Source organism: Nomascus leucogenys, chromosome 11 (genome assembly GCF_006542625.1).
Source record: "Nomascus leucogenys isolate Asia chromosome 11, Asia_NLE_v1, whole genome shotgun sequence".
Classification (NCBI taxonomy): Eukaryota; Metazoa; Chordata; class Mammalia; order Primates; family Hylobatidae; genus Nomascus; species Nomascus leucogenys.
In genome coordinates this window covers 17,166,491-17,184,214 of record NC_044391.1, presented here as the reverse complement: position 1 = coordinate 17,184,214, position 17,724 = coordinate 17,166,491, and the positions used below count along the sequence as shown (strand labels likewise).

General features: G+C 37.7%; 1 protein-coding gene and 1 long non-coding RNA gene across 5 annotated transcripts in view; one reads left to right on the top strand and one right to left on the bottom strand.

Annotated features, from left to right (window-relative positions):
* The window catches only part of GRM3 (glutamate metabotropic receptor 3), a 220,543-nt gene that overhangs the window by 96,840 nt on the left and 105,979 nt on the right, over nucleotides 1-17,724 (bottom strand). For 2 of the 3 annotated variants that reach the window (XM_030822025.1, XM_003252323.4), the window contains exon 2: nucleotides 1,331-1,938. In XM_030822025.1, the coding sequence (XP_030677885.1) occupies nucleotides 1,331-1,798 (468 nt within the window). In that variant the 5' untranslated portion in view covers nucleotides 1,799-1,938. The remainder of the gene's footprint in view (nucleotides 1-1,330; nucleotides 1,939-17,724) is intronic. The other variant, XM_030822024.1, reaches the window with a different exon arrangement.
* The window catches only part of LOC115837221, a 69,616-nt gene that overhangs the window by 8,263 nt on the left and 43,629 nt on the right, over nucleotides 1-17,724 (top strand). The gene's annotated exons all lie outside the window — the stretch shown is intronic.

The following is a 17,724-nucleotide window of genomic DNA, read 5'->3' as shown; positions in this document are numbered from 1 at the left end:
GCCACAGCACCCGGCCTATACCTAGAATTTTAAGTGCCACAAATGTGAGATAGAGAAAGAAGGTTATTCCAATGCAAATATAGCCAATTTAAGTGGTTCATGACATAAAAAGAAAACATGAGTGTAGTATAGTTTCTTTCAGTGCTTGGGGCTTTGATTATAGTAATTTGGTGGGAGGCAAAGTGTATGACTCTTAGAATCATGGACTTTTATTACTGTGACATTAATGCTTTAATAAGAAAAAATACTAAACTTAAAGTAACATATAAATATCATATGAGGTAGTTAAAAGAGCACAGAAGTACAAAAGATCTGAGTTCTAGTTCTCGTGCTTTCTACCAGTGGGAGTTTTCATGAAACCAATCTTTCTGGGGATTGGGAAAATGATAAAGTTGAGCTAGATGATTTCTCACTTATTTAATTCTATAAAATTTAGTAACCTTATAAGTAAGGATTGCAAGAGTTTGTATACTTCTTCTTTCCCAACAAAACTATGACAGCCAATTATTAGCTTTATATCTAGTTTAAGTTATGGGTTAAATGTTTCCTTTTTTTTTTTTTAAATGGTAGTAATCCTCTGGCTTCTCTGCATACATTTTTAGGTTTATATCCTGATAAATTTTATTTATATTTTATCTCTGAACAAAAAAATGCTTTAGTAAAAATTAGTGGGAATAATGGAGTTCCATGACATTATGCCTTCCTGTGTTTGATTGTATCAGTGGCTTCAAATTATTATTTCATCTTACCTTGACAGTCTGTTATGTAACTGCAGCACTTGTCCTGTGGGCAGGGCATACTTACCAGCTCCTTCACTCTGGGTTGAGCCCTGTGAGTTGCTTTGGCTAATGGGATGTTAGCAGGTGCAAAGCAAGCAGAAACATGAAAGAGTTTTGTACAGCTGAGTTTGCATTCTCTTGCACCTCTGCCATCACTCAGAGAACATTCCTGGGCTAGATGATCGATTCCAGGAGGAGGATAAGAGACAACCTGGAGCATAGCTGTCCCCAGTGAAACCCAGCCTCCATTAGTTCACAGCATCTGATCTTTAGACTTGTAAACTAATAAATAATATTCTTATTTGAACCACTGAATTTTGAGGGTAGTGTTTAATGTTGCAATAGCTACCTGATATGCTTCTAAACAATTTTCATTGGTAGAAAAATCTTCTGCCTGCAAACCTATATTATCAAATTATAACTAGAAAAATTAATAATTGCATTGTTGATATAATCCATTGATGACGTTATTATGATATTTTCCTTTTGTTCCCCCAAAACAGAAAAGCAAAGAGATACAGCCTTTTAGCAATAGCATTAGCCAATCTTACCTGTATGGAAACACTGCTGTAAGAGCCACCAATGACCCCTGCAATGAGAAGTGGGATGTTTTCTTGAATGGCATAGGATCCATCAGGACACATATACTCAGCTTCATCCACTTTTGTCAAAGATGCCCTGACAAACTCCAGTGATTGCTCCAATGCATAGGTATCCCTTGAACATGTATCCAAAATGTGAACACCCAACTTCACTCCTGGTAGCAAGTAATTATCTTTGTTGATTTCATCAATAGCAAACAACATGGCTTCCAGGCGTTGAATCCCTCGGTCTTCATTGATTCGCCCGCATTCTTCAGTTCCAGTGCCTTTTTCATTAATAGGAAACAGGCCCCCTAAAACAAGGTCACCTTCTATTTTAATCTCTCTCCTTAGAAAGTTATGGTCCCCTAAAGAGAGTAAAAATCCCTTTGAAAACAACGCTAAGGTAAGAACTTGGAGTCTTGTCAACATCTTCATGAATCCTGTTTCTCTACCTCTGGGAGATATCAATGGTGGAGCCAATGTGTCATCCTAGTCCTCTCTCATTTCCAAATTGGATCTTTGGCCTGTCCTTCAAATAAGGGAGGAACAGACTAACAGAGCCTGTCACAAAATTCCTAAAGAGATAAAAATTATATCAACAAAAATGGTAAAGAAAGCAACAGTGATTACATCAATCATGCCCAATCAGACCTTTAATGGGATGACTCAGAAAACTATTTACTAAACACACAGTACACCACAGCACCAGGCACTCTCTCACAGATATTCTCACCCCCTCCTTACACACTCTATGATGTAGTTCCTAGTGGTCCCATCTTACAGAAATGGGCACAGAGGGTCAAGGAGGTGATCTTACAAAGTGTACTTATTGCAGGTTGGGTTTGGACTCCAGTTTTTTTTTTTTTTTTCTTTTTAAAGCCAAGTCCAGTACTCTCTCTACTGAGTCATTTACTTTGTTTTTGTTAGGGCAGCAATGTAGACGTGAGTTTATATCCCTTCTCTTTAAGCTGCATTTTTAAACTTACCTTTTTGATGGACTCTTTCCCTTTCCATTTAAAACACAACAAAACACAATGAACTCTGTTACCATTTCTGCATTTCTACCACTGCATCTCTGTCCCTCCCTTAATAGATGAACTTTCCTAGCCCATTGAGGTTAAGAGTCTGCCTCAACTACTCTAACAAAAGGGTTGTGCAAAAAGCTGCTACTTATCCACTAGTTTCTAAATTGAATAAACTATAAACTCACTGTAGTTCTCATTTTACTTGACCTTAATTGAAATCTTGACTATTCTCTGCCTATTACAACATCCTAGGTTTCTGTTATCATGCTTCATCTTGACGGCATCTCAAATTCCATTGTTTAACACCTTCCTCCCCCCATCCTACCACTACCTCTTCCTGGGCCAACTCATCTATTTTCATAGTTTCAGCTACCACTTAAATGAGCTCCATACTTCTTAGGTCAACTGCCTGCTAAACAGCTTTACCCACACATCCCTCAGACACCTCAAAGTCTACGTGTCTATGAATGGATCTTCTCTGCTTCCAGGCTCTCAGGCCAGAAATCTGCACCCTAGAGTCTTCTCCACTTCACCCCCTGCTACCATCTTTCAATTAGCCACTATGCCCTGCAGAATCTAACCACTTAATATCTCCCAAAGCTACCACTTCTTCCTTATCCCCACTATACTGAGCTGTTGTAATTTGTAGCAGGGCTCTAGCAATAAATTCCTAGAGAGCTGCTACCACCCCCCAAAGCACCGTTTTGAGCATTAGAAAAAGATACCCCCTTTACAAGTACACGATTTCTCAACTTTTTGTTGTATAACCTGTACAACTATAGATGATGGGGCAAGTGTGATTGCTGGTGGCTGCCTCCCCTACCTAGAGTGAGGCAATTCCTCATTTTGTCTTCACATCTCAGGTAGTGCAATGAATGCTAGTGCTGGGGTGCACACAGTAGACTCTAGCTACTGTGAATTGAGCATCTTTTTACATTCTAGGCTAGAACGTATGAATCTATTGAGAATCAGGCAAAGCCTTGCTGTGAGGATCATGTTTTGGACAGTAGTCCGTGATCTTTCTAGAGAGCTTTCCAAAACTCTGGTGTGGAGCAGTCTAGTTGCATGCACACATGAACCTATGTACCTGCTGTTGAATTCTTTGACACTCAGCTTTCTAGCACTAGAGCAAACACTTGGTCAGCATGTTCACACGGCCTGCTTACTTCTATCCTCCTAGATAAGATGAACGTATTATTTTCAGAGTCAAGTGAGAGATCTGACTGCATCAGGCTCCTGGAGCATTCTTCTGACAGGTTGCGGCCACATGCCCTTGTGCGTTCAGTTGAGCATACCTGTCTGCTCTTCAACTTTCATGCATGATTGTGTGTTGGAAGGGTTTTATGAAGGAAGGGCTCTACTAGCTGGTCCAAGACTCAGTCAAGATGCCTGAAAGCCACACTATTCATGTGCTCTCAGATAAATTAGCAAATGTTAGCAATTAGAATGATGTCTCATTGGGGAAGACACTCTAATGCACAGTCTCAATTACTATTCAGAGTAGCCCATCTTCTATCAATGTATACTGAGTTTCCCTTGCCCACAGGTTTAAGAATTAACTCATTATAAATCTCTTCTCAGTGCTTTATGATCTCGTCCCTGGCTAGCTCTAAAGCCCTACTGCTCACCATGCCCATCTGCATGGGCCTACCTCTGCCTTCAGATCTTAAGCTGCAGATATATTGAACTATGTGCACTCAGTAGGTGTTTAGGGTGTTGATGACCCTTTGCTTTTGCTCATGCTGTTCCCTTTTGCCAAGAATGTCCTTCTATACCAACTTCTCCAGCAAATAGCCACTTATCAATTTAAGACTCAACAATTACTACCAGGAAAGATCAAATATTCTGTCTTATCTCCCTTCCCCAATCAAATTGTTGACTTCTGGCTTTATATTCCTGTTGTAGTTTGTTCAAGAAATGTTTGCTATTGCTATTTTGATTTATATTTGTTTTTTTGTGTGCTCATTGAGAATTAATGAAATGGCACAGCATTTAGAATTTTTCAGGTGCCAAAGAAGAAAAAAACTCAATGAAACAAGCAAGACAGGAGCTAGTCCAGTGTTTACTTCAAGATTTTTGACATTTCTCCCTTTTCATATTAGCAGTGCCCTTTAAAACCCAGATTTCCGCTTGTTTTCTGTTCCTTTCACATGCAGCGAATGATGGGCTGTTTTCCTGAGCCACAGAGTCAGCTGGGGTATGTTTTGTCTGTTTGTTTAGGTGTGAATGTCAGCACTGATGGCAGCATCCATTGGAATGCTCAGTATTAACTCAGAGCTTCCCTGGGAGCTCTGCCACAGGGCACCAGAAAGTCTAATAATAATAATTTTTTTAAAAAGTTGATACTGTAGTAGAATTTTTTTGTTTCATATCAATTTCTTATCTCTTTGATCTTTACATGCAATTCCCTTTGAAGAAAAACTGCCATGGAAGGCAAAAGACACTGCGATCATTATCGCTAATGATAAAGATGCAGAAATTTCTCTATATAATTGTTTTATGTGCCTAGTAAAACAGAAGAGCTAATTCAAAGAAGGCCATCAACACAGACTTACCATGTATCTTTGCAAAAAGTGTAGACATCTTTTGACTGTAAAGAAAGTTTGGCTACTCAAAGAGTAAAGATTACCTTATAGTCTATAGGAAGCTTAATTCTCTGTTGGGAAAGGGCTCTTAGCCAAAAAAGACTTCAAATGAAACACTGCATTACACTGAAAGTAATAGTCTCTCATGTCCAAACTGGATCTTTGGCCTGTCTTTCAAATAGGGAAGGAACAGATTAATAGAGGCTGTTACCAAATTCATAAAGAGGTAAAAATTATATGAACAAAAATGATAAAGAAAGCAACAGTGTCTATCAGTTTACCTGTTTCACAGGTAAGGACTATGTTTTATTTCTCTTTGTTTATGTTTTGGTATAGTAGAAGAATTCAATGAATGTTTCTTGAAGGAATATAGACATCCATGATATCTATGTTTGCACGTGACTCTTTACCATTTTTTCGTGGCATGGGAAATGGGAATTCAATAATAAGAGAAATGCATTATTTTTGCTTCATTACCTATCTGGTCACATCAGATGCGTTTCCCCTATTGCACTCTTTGATGGTAGGGTCACCAACAGGTAGAAATACAGTAATAAATTTGTATTATGCAAGAAAAAATACTGCCTTTGTACTTGAATATTGCAACTGAGATTGGCATCTAGGAAGCCAGGAGAGATGTAGACCTGAACTGACCTACATTTACTGCTTAAGTATTTGGTCAGGAGAATACTAAATAAGGAACATGCACATTCTTCTATCTCAAAGCCTCAGAGGCACATTCACTTATGAAATATTTATTGAACACCTACTATGTGTGCACTAGGCTATGAGTTGGATACCCAGGATATATACTTTAGTTGTAAACAAATGAACATCATCCCTGCTGTCAAATAACATTCTAAATGCTTAAACATTTTTATATAAAGAGTTTATATAAAACTCTGTTTTTACCAACTATTTTCATCATTAGTGAAAATCTTGAAAGTTTGTATGCCATTGGTTTCCTTCAACATGACAATTGTTAAGTGCTATACTCAAAAACTGATTTATTCATATACTTACATGTGTGTATATCTAAATATTTAAAAAATTAGAATAATGCAGATACCATAAAAAATAAGTTGCAGGTTGATTATGACCAAATGTCATGTAAAAATAATTATTTTTTCCCATTTTGAAAGGACACCATTTCAGTTTTTCTATATAATCAGCAGCACATTCCTCAGATAAACAGGCTCCCTACTGCAGACACATTCATATACAGCTGGAGAATTGCATCTCTACAGTCAAAGTTCTCCATTCAGGGATGATGAGTGATGTGTCAACTGTAAACAAGCATGTGTAGCCCTCTCTGTAGGCAACCTGCTCACCAATGTTTTATTAATTGATGCATTAATAGAATCTCAGAGGTTTGCTGTGAATATAACCCCTGGAATATATGAACTCAAAACATTTCTGTACTCTGCATATGCTAATATGTATTTTCATCCATTCTTTGCTCAGGGACTCGGTGTCGGAAATGAAATGCACTTTCAGTCAATGCAAAAATAGTTTATCCAGGGAAAGGAAAGGGTCTATCTGGGAGATAAAATGCCAGAAACCATACATACTCTTTCCCAGAAATAAATCCTTAAGTTGCTGAAGGGTTTCTGAGAGTGCTCAAATCCTGCACACTCAATCAATCTGGAGCAAAGTTAGGGTTAGTCCTAGTATGTGCAATTTGATTATGATTCTGTAATTTTTCAGCTGTCAGTATTATAGGCAACAAAAGGCAGAGCCCTTGCTCTTAGACTGCCATTTTCAGTTGGGTAAACAAACAGAGGCTGTAGCTATATTGGCATTTTTAATAGGAGATATGCCATTGCATGACTGTAATTCTTTTACTAGAGAAAAAGGATATTTTTCCCCAGAAGTCTTAGGAAGCTATTATGAGTAGCTCATCATTTCAAACCCAATCATTTTTAGTAGATCTACCTTAAAATTTCTTTTCCTTGTAGACTTCCATGTTACTCCACTGTAAGGGGTTCCTTCATTTGCTAAATTCCCATATACTTTGTGCTATGTTTATCACGAGGATCATATTTTGTCTTGCGTTTTATTTGCAAAGTTTTTAAATTGAAATTTATTCCTACTTTACCATTAGTTTGTAAACTACTGTATATCAAGGAGCACACTCTAGATATTGTTGTATGTTCCACAGTGCCTCAGACACAGTTGTCAAAAGTTGATTAAATAATAAATTCCCAGTAGCATGTAAGTGTTAGAAAGATTGATCAGGAGGTTGAAAAAATAATTTGGAAATTTCATTCAGATAATGAAGATCGCTAAAAAGATCTGTCATTTTTTTTTTTTTTTTTTTTTTGAGACAGAGTCTCGCTGTCGTCCATGAGTGCAGTGGCGCCATCTCGGCTCACTGCAGGCTCCGCCCCCCGGGCTTCACGCCATTCTCCTGCCTCAGCCTCCCGAGTAGCTGGGACTACAGGCGCCCGCCATCTCGCCCTGCTAAATTTTTTTGTATTTTTAATAGAGACGGGGTTTCACCGTGTTAGCCAGGATGATCTCGATCTCCTGACCTCGTGATCCGCCTGCCTCGGCCTCCCAAAGTGCTGGGATTACAGGCGTGAGCCACCGCGCCCGGCCAAGATCTGTCATTTTCAAAATGACATTATACTAGGCCAAAATTCAGCTTTGGCCCTAGATAAATTTGACTCAAATATCTCTGATCTGACTTTGTGATGCTGAATTGTCGGTTGATTTTTTACAGGAAGAAAAGTATAAATTAAAACTGGAAATTTTGAGAGCATTTAGAGAAAAAAGAATTAGAATACATGTTATTGGTCTGAGAGGGATTAGGAGGAATGGAAAACAATACATCAAATGACAGGTTAAGTTCCTTCAAAGCATGAAGGACGGGGCAGAATAGAGGAGGCCAGTAAGATTTAAAGTTAGGGAGAAGAGTTCTGCTTTCTTTCAAATTTTCTGAGTTTAAGGCTGTTTGAAATCCCACAATGTGTGTGAAATTTTAAACAACAAAAACATTAGGTCAAATCGTGGGAATTAATTGATAAGACCTTCTTATATAAACCTATTTTATTAATAGATAAAATGAAAACACCCAAGAACCCTGGGTAACTATGTTGAAGAGAGGGACATTGCCAGTTGGCATGTTGGAGCTGAGAAACGGATGGTGATGAGGCCAAAAGGAGAAAGGCCCACTTCACTATTCGACCTTGGACCAAAAAAACTAAGTAAGGTAAATCAAAAAATAAAAATCACGTCTCCTATTCATCTCCTATTTTCTTTATCTTCTGAATTTAGAGGAAAATGATTTTATGAGGTAGGCAGATTGTCCTAAACTTTGGTGATTGCCGGTAATTTACTTCCCATCAATAGTATTCACTTTGTTAAGTGACTCAGTATAGAATATATTGAAGATTTATTCGCTTCCCTTCAAAGTAAATCTTTATTTTCCTAAGCATCAAAGTGCACAATATTTTCATGGTATGTGTGCATGTGAGCATGTGTGTGTTGCCATTTCAGCTGCTTTAGCATCCTCAAGTTCCTTACCCTCATTACAATGCCTCTGAATTAGAGCCTCCCCAAATTCCCTGTGATCCACCTTTGTCCTTTACCTCTTCCAAGATGCAAAGTCTAATAGAAGTTTCAGGTTTGTCAGCATAAACCGAGTGTAGAAACTGGGTTTGTCAAAAGCTTTCTCTCTAGCTCTGGACAAAATGGTGAAGGGGCAGAAATGGAGGAATACCATTTTTAGGAGGATATTTTTACAGATTGGCAATATGACCCATCAAGTGGCTATTATTAATAATTTCCTAGAGGTATACAGTCCCTTTTTGTATAATTTCAGAGTATTCTGCATAGTGAATTAACTCTTCTGTTTCCTGGTGAGAAATAATTACGTCATCTATTGCTAAGTGGAGAGTGAGAGAGGGACTGAGAGAGAGAAAGAGTAAAGCAAATTGCTCAAGATGGTAGTCAGTAGTAATAAATACAGAATTAGGATTTAGGAAGACGTTACCATTATGGCTCCAACAAGTCTACAAAACAGAACACATGTCACACATGTCTTTACAAAAATATCACTTCTATCATTCACATATTCCTGGTGACCATTCCTATGACATGGTTACTAGGAGAAGTCAGGTACAGATATTGGACTGTTACTGGATTTACCCTCCTGCTGAAAATAACTAGAAAATTGGAGAAAAAATATGAAGCAAACTATGATCTTTGAGAGAAAAAAAAAAGCACATGAGGGAAACCCCATGGTTACCCCAATAGATTCCCCAGTATTCTGCACAGGGCACTTTCCTGCCATGTAGCAGTGGCAGTCCTTCTGACTTGGGGAGGCAGGGATTATTTAATAGAATTCTAAGCTGCTAAAGTGGTTGCTATTTGTGGGGCAGTGAGCTGCATGGAGTTGGTAGGCAGATCTGAGTGGTCATCCACAGGGTGAGACTCAGTGAGGCCTGGCAGACATATCTGAGAGATATTAGAGTTCCAAGCCAGCCAGAGTACAGAGATCAAACTAGGCACTTTGCGCTTTTTATTAAAACCTTAGAAAGACTGGCTGTACTCTATTAGTAAAGGCCAAGCTCTGGAATTAGGGTCATGTCATAGGACTAAGTATAAAACAGACCTGCCCTTATAAATAATGAAACTAAGTCTAACAAAAGTAAAATGATCCACCAGTATTTATTTATGTGCCTCTTAGGACAAAACTCAAACTCTTAAAGAAAGATGACATAATTCAGACTGCCTACAAATATATGTTTTATAATAACCAGGATGTAAGTATAAATTGCTTGACATATAACAAAACAGAAAAAGCAGCACCCAGAGCAAAGAGAGAAAGAATTATTTGAAATAAGACCTGAAATGGTGCACATTTTGGAATTAACAGACAAGAACTTGGACTATTATAAATATGTTCGAAAACATAACAAAATGAATGAATAGTTGGCGAATCTCAGCAGAGAAGGGAAACTATAAAAATACTATATGGAGATTCTAGAACTCAGAAGTACAATATTTAAAATAAAGATTTCACGGTAGGAGGCAACAGATTGGAGAGGCAAAATAATAAACTTGAAAATGGACCAAAAGCAAGTATCCAATCCAATCAGAGAGAAAAAAGATAGAAAAGAAATTCAACAAATCTTCAGTGTCTAGTTGGACAATATTTAGTAGTCTAACACATGTAAAATTAACGTTTCAGAAGGAGAGACGAATGAAAGAAAATACTTGAAGTCATGGCCAAAAAATCCCCCAATTTGGTGATAAACATGAGATTACAAAACCAAGGAGCTCAGCAATTCTCAAGCAGGATAAATATAAATAAAACCATATGTAGTTAAATCATAGCCAAATTGATTAAACTAAAGGTAAAGGAAAACCCTTGAAAACAATCAGAATAAAGCAGCACATATGTGTAATGTAACAACAATATTAATGATCGCTGACTTATCAGAAAAAATAACAGCCATAACTTAATGAAATGGCATGTTTGAAGTTCTGGGGAAAAATTGGTCAAGCATCACAGAATTCTCTATCCAGTTAAACTATACTCTAAGAAGGTGAAATAATGACTTTTTAAAGGCAATTAGAACAGACATTTCATAATGAGTAGACTTACACAATCAGAAATACTAGAGGAGGGCCAGGCACTGTGGCTCATGTCTGTAATCCCAGCACTTTGGGAGGCCAAGGTGGGTGAATCACTTGAGGTCAAGGAGTTCGAGACCAGCCTGGCCAACCTGGTGAAACCCCGTCTTTACTAAAAATACAAAAATTAGCTGGGCTTGATGGCGGGCACCTGTAATCCCAGCTACTTGGGAGGCTGAGGCAGGAGAATCACTTGAACCCAGGAGGCGGAGGTTGCAGTGAGCAAAGATTGCGCCGTTGCACTCCAATCTGGGGGCACAGAAGTTAAACTCCACCTCAAAAAACAAAAACAAACCAACAAACAAACAAAAAAAGAAATGCTACAGGAATTACCTCAAAGTAAGAGGAAACAACACCAGATGGAAAATCAAACCTACAAGAAGGAATGAACAGTACCAAAATTGTCAATATGTGGGTTAATATAGAAGAAAATCTGTAAGTCTAGACATTAGATATTATTAGCTTAATTTCATAAAAGCCATATTTGTCACAATTTTTTTTTAAAAGTGAGAAAAGTTCCACTACCATTTTGTTTATTTTATGGTTTGATTTTACTTCTCTCTATGTATGTATGTTTGCCTTCATCCTATATCCTGTTTGCTGGAAATCCCCTTGGGCATTCTAGAGTCTTCTACTAAAAGAGCCATCCCCATAATTCAACAGCCATGTTTCTGAAAGTAGCATTTGAGAGAATATTTTTCTTTAATTTTATTGCTGCTAATAGATTTAGTCAAGGCTTAAACACAGCTGGCACACACTGGTACAGCCATACCAGTTGTTAAAATATTTAAATATTTCCATCCAGTTGGTGTATAGCCAATCCTACCAAACCCTTTGAGCATTTCTCCATCTTCCTGGCTATTCTGGTCCCCTCTCTGGCGTATCTCCACCTACCCTCTCCCATCCTCAACCCCCAAATTTCCTCATGACCCAGCAACTAAAGTGTTAGATTCTGGCACAGTAGTTTCTTTAGTTTCCACTTCCAAGGTTATGATTACTGCCCATTTCGATAACTTGATACTAGTTGTTAAGCCTTTTGAATATCATCCCTGAATTGATCTGCTGAATAAGATGTTCAATATTTGGGAAAAGTTTCACTTTTAAGCAAAATCCCAATCAGCTAAAACAGTGCTGAATTTTTCCGTTTTGGTCTGACAGATTAGCATCCATTTCTTTTTTTTTTTTTCTTTCCTGGAAACTACACCACAGTTTTCCTTCGGGAACCAACACATATGTTTCTAAAGTGAGGTGAATTCATTCCTGGCTTGATGGGTGGCTTATGACACACCTGATTAACCAGAGTCAAGTGTCCCTGGCTACTGCAGTTGGTTAAGGAAGGAGCCTGTCACCAAACCATTGCCAAGCAGGATGATATAAGAACATTTTTCAGAACCACTAGGAGAAAAACATCCTCTCTCTGGTAGAGTGGCTTAAAAGAATGCATGTAAGCTCTTGTAAGTTTGGGAGCTGCTGGTGGGCATCTTATCACCATGAGACAAATGCCTGTCTGAGAATGAATACAGAGAATTGTAGAGCCAAGGAATGGGGATATAGTGAGACCCGTGCTGCTTAATCCAGCTAAAATTTCCCAGTAACATGAGACAATAAATTCCCTTTTGGTTTTGCTGAAATCAGTTTGAAATTGGTTTTATATAACTTTGCCCAGAAAGATTCCCAAATAGCCTCTCTCTGTCTTTCCCATACCCTTTACATTAAAGATAATAAAATTTATTGGGCACTTACTATGTGCTAAAACTATGGTTAATGTCCTACATAGATTATTTTATTTAATCCCATAACTTTTATCCCATTTATACCCTTACATATAGATGCCATCTCAGATGGCCACAGGCTTCATGATGGCTCCCACTGTGCTACTGTATTAATGACAGCTCTTTCCAGAAATTCAATGACTCCAGAGTCATCTTTTCTTTATGCTACTATCAGAAGTCCCATCTTCTCAATTCTCTTACTTACCACCATCAAGTCATCTGATATATTAAGCCACCAGTTTTGGCACATTAATACAAGTTAATTTGTTACCCACTTAGGGATGATCAAATTTTTGAATGGCCCAAAACACAGGGTTAAAACATTAAAGAGAGAAACATTTTTAATCATGGAATTTTAGATACCTTTGTGTACAGATAATAAAGTATCAAGGCCTAATTGATGTTCTTCAAGTTATAGCACGTATGAACCCAATACTCAAATAGAAGTCAACTTGTGTATATCAGATACTATGAGATTTCAGGCGTAGAATAATCCTGATCTCATCAGATAGACAATTAAATGCTATTGATAAGTTAAACCTGGCATAATGGAACTCTCCTATCATTTAAGTGACCTTACAACATATTTTTTCAGTTCTGCTTAGCTGGAAAATTTTGTGGACAATCATTAGTATGCTGTAGTTGGCTAGTACGATCTCTCAAAAGCCAATTACACATATTTCTTCCCAAGGCTGTGTTCAGTGTCACCATGCTGGCACCTTAAAATTGGCCATGGTGAGAACGCTTATATCACAGAAATCAGCAAACACTAAAAATCAGTCCCTCCATAAGTTACCAAGATTTGATTGTTAAATATTTACCAGCACACCACTGGAGGTAAATTTAACAATGCGCTTATAAAATCCATTCCTAGAAAATCAAATAGAAATTGACTGGGAAAGCAATATGGTATAGTACCTTAGATCAGAGTTTTTCTAACTGCAGATCAAATTTTCACAACCTATTCAAGTGCCATGATCCATATTAGCAAATCCCAGTGAGCATTTTAAAAGGAAATAGAAGAGTTTATAATGTAATAAAAATATCAAAATGTGAATATAAGGCATTTATGTAGAAAGGGCAAATATTATTTTCTAAAACATTTTGGTGTGTATGCATGTGTATATGAATATTTATTCTGGGTTACAATGTAAAATAATTTCTTACTGGGACATGTTAAAAAAACATTTTGAAAGCCACTGTGTTAGGGTGTGGCCTCTTTAGTGAAATGTTTGAATCTACTTCATGATGTCAGCACATGGCCACCTCTTTGGGTCTCATTTTATATATGTGTAAAATGAAGACAAGAACAATACCTATTTCATGTTTCTTTTTTAGGATTAAATGAAACAAAATATAACATTAGCTCAATAACTGTTAGCTATTATTAAAATTGTTGGAGCGAGGATAATTTATCAATGAGTCTAATGAAATTGGGGGTGTTCTGGACTCTCCAAATGATCCCCATCAGCTAGCATTCTGCCTTTCTTCTCATTGAGGTGTAAGGTGGTATGTGATCTTAGGGAACTGCTGGCTGTGCGGATGATGCAGTGAGGGAATCAAAGTTCCAAGGTGTCCAGTAAATTCTGAATTGTTCAGTGTTTATAGGTGCTAAATACCATAATATGCCAGGAGAAGATGGAAAGTGATCATCTCCTTCTCCCCAAAAGGACACATGTGCTCACACTCAGTTGATATATTGTTTCTCCAGAAAATGTTAGCATCCTTACTCCCTTGATCCTCTCCTGTTGTACTGAGTTTTGTTAGAAGGGGGCTGGGCACCTCTTATCCTGAGTCAATCTGGACTAGGACATTAACTGACCCCTAATGTCAAAAGAAGAATATTTCCTAAAATTCTGGTGTCCAAGTTGTTTCTGACTTAATTTTCACTATCCCCTCACATTAGAGGCCTTAGTTATAGAGGGTTTGGGTCCTCTATAACAATTATTAGTCTTTAAATTCCATGACAACTACTGTGCCTGTGACAGCAAGTCTGGGCTGCCTTCTGCCCTCTTGTCCTTCATGAGTTTCAGGGAATATTGACCCCTACTATCTTGTTGTACACATTTCAGTGTAAGAAGCTCCCAACACATAGATATAATTTGAGACAGATTTTCAACTAACAAGACTAACATATCTCTTGTTTAGTTTTCAACTTTTAAACTGGTTCTGATTTTACCTGTGCTTTAAAAAGACTAAGAATAACACAAAGCCTTCATATAACACAGCTTCTAGGTTTGCTTTCCTTTCTTTGTGTTATACCCAAATTATGGGCATAAAATTATGGTATGCGTATGTTACACAGGGGCCCATTTCCCCAAGTAATAAAGGCAGAGCTAGGCACGAAAGAGTGCATATAGAATGAATCCGTTTATATAAAAGCCTAAACACCAAAATCATCTATGGTATTGTAAGTTCAGACAGATTTTACTCCTGTGAATGTGAGAGGTTACTGACTTTTAGGAAGCCTGAGAGCGTTTCTCGAGTGCTGGTAAATTTGTGTTTCTTGATCCAGATTTTTGTTTCATGAGGTGTGTTCAGTTTGCAAAAAGTCATAAAGCTGTGCAATTATGACATGCATTTTTCTGTGTGTATATTACACTTCAATGAAAATTTAAAATAAAAAAGAGCGGGGCTGAAGTGAAAAAGAAAGGCTAGTGTGGCTGTGCATTTTTAAAAAAATGACAGTATATAACAAATTGGTCACAGGAGTATTGACATGAATTTGCAACTGTGGGCTTACTAACAACACTAACTCTGATGAGAGAATCCTCTAATGCCTGGTGAGAAGTCCTAGTGGAAGATGAGATGCTGTACCTCATTGCAAGTGAGTGATGGGCGTGCAGAGGCCTCCTTCTCTTTATAATAGCAAGCCAGTCACTTTGTTATCCTTTCTGTACACAAGCAGAAACCATGAGTCTGGGTGTAAATGACAAATACTACCAGTGACACACTGCCTGACATTTGGAACTTGCAACTTTATAGTGTAGGCTGCATGGGAAGAGAAAGGTGAAGAGTGAGTTCCAATCAGAAGATTCTAAGTCAGGCAACTGTTACTTTCACAGCTTGATTTCTGAAAAGTGAATGAAATTATCCTGTGGTTTTACTATGTTCCACTGTTCAAAAAATTCTGTTCAATGATTTAAACAAAATTGCTTACTATGTCTATTATGTGCCAGGCCCTGTGGTAGGTTCTAAAGATACAAGGAGCAGTAGGACAGCATCTCTGCAAAATACAGTAAGTGAAGTTTGTTGGGACTCTGATAACAATTAACAGCTAAAAAAACCATAACTCAAATTTATTTTGGCAGCACAGTCTAGTGTGACACATCTGAAGAGGGCCACAGACTCCTCCTTCATTGCCATAATTGGTTGCTTCTACCATGACGGTTGGGATAGATTACCATTTCCAACTGGATGGGCAAACTGCATGGCAGAGCTTAAGAGTTTCAGATTACTACTGCTCTTTCCAGATACAGTTAACCTTTGAATGTGGCTGTCTTGCCCATGGTGATACCTGATGCCGTTTCAGACAATGGGGAAATTGATGACAGCAGAGATCAACTCACTGGTCTAAGATTAAAATATCAATAGCTGGCAGCCATGAGAATATATTTCATATATCCACTTCTATTATTTTCCTTATGCCCTATATTTCTAGTTACAGTGGACTCTCATATTTAAAATGTTCACAAATATTGTATTAAAAGTTGGTTTAAATTATCCTCCCTATCCTGACCTTTTAGGTATACATTCTTTTCTCTGTACTCAAGCTTTCACCAAGTTCTAGTTGCTGTTTTGCTCATAGTAGCTCCAAATTTGGCTTTCTTTTCTCTGTTGCTATTTTTAGATAACATCAATCTTTTATCGATCTTTGTTTCTGATTGTTGCAACCTTCTTCCATTCAGGTTTCACACACTTTTTTTTTTAAATCTACTTTAGTCTATTTAAGATATTGCTCTAAACTTGTATTCTTCACCTGTGGTCACTTGAACAGATGCAAATATCTCTTGTCACTCTAAATTTCATCTTAGCAGCACCAGTTTCAATGATTTTATCCATTCACTTCTTTTCTCTTTTATGCCCAATTTCTTTAGTGGCTAGGAAACACTAAGATAACTCCTCATGCCTTTTCTTTTCATTCCTAACACAGCATATGTTTCCAAGTCTGGGCAGGCTAATTCATTTAGTTAGCCCACAGAACTAGTAAAGCCTACATCATTTGATTTGTCCAAGTTGCATTATTCTAGAGAAAACTGGTGTTACATATTTGGTCATAGTGTGTATTACACAAGCATGCTATTGTTCACAAAGTAAACTGTAGTGCAAGTTACTTGGAAAGCGTTGTGTAAATTAGTTAGCGTAGCTAAACTTGTGAGCTGCAGCAATTCTGTGTAGATTAGCATGATCTTTCTTTCTGATGTATAATGCATTGCCAGGCATATATTAGGTGTGCAATAAATATTTGTTGACTAAATTAATGAATATATATTTTCTCCTTTTATCACTTTACAATAAACCTCAGCTTTCTTTTTCACTAGTTTCTTCATTCTTGAATGGGAAAAGTAACCAATATTTTTTTGAACTTGCATGCAAGTTGCTTTACATATGCTCATTTACTCTTTCCAAGATTTCTGTTATAAATAGATGAGTAAAACTAGCATAGGGGCAAACTTAGTGCTACTTGCTCAGGACTCCTCAGTCACTGAGTAGTGGAATAGAATTATCTGATTCCCAGTTTTTGACTGGGGATAACTCCTTTTATAACTCCCATCTGTTGAGAATTGTGTCCTGATGTCTCAGAGGACTCTGAAAAGCAGTAAGGAAGATGTGACAGTCTAGGCACCTCCAGCAGCTTGTTTGTCTATCTGGTGCTTCTCTTTCCTCGAACATATTTGTGTTGGTGTAACTTAAATTCCTACATTATTATTGCCTCAAAAATACTTTTTTCTGAAGTCTATACATGCTTCATTTTAGTTTCAGGAGAACTTTTCTCCTAGGTCATGACACTTGGAAATGATCCTGCCTAGAGAGGGGACCTTTGAACATGAATTTGTTTCCACATCTGGCATCCATTAGCCTTCTCATCAAGGCCGTGTTCGGTGCTGATTCTATCCACTGTCCAGATGTTTCTTTTACTTGTGGCTTAGCACAAGACATTTACACTTTGCTGTTTAGCATACATATGGGGTAATAACCTTGGGGAATTTCAAAAGCCCTGAACTGCAATTCCTGCGAAATGTAGCCAAAATTATCTCAGTAGTGTGGATGCTGAACTACCCAAGCATCCTTCTCACAGCATACCAGTAACCCATTTCACCATGGGAGGGCTGCCG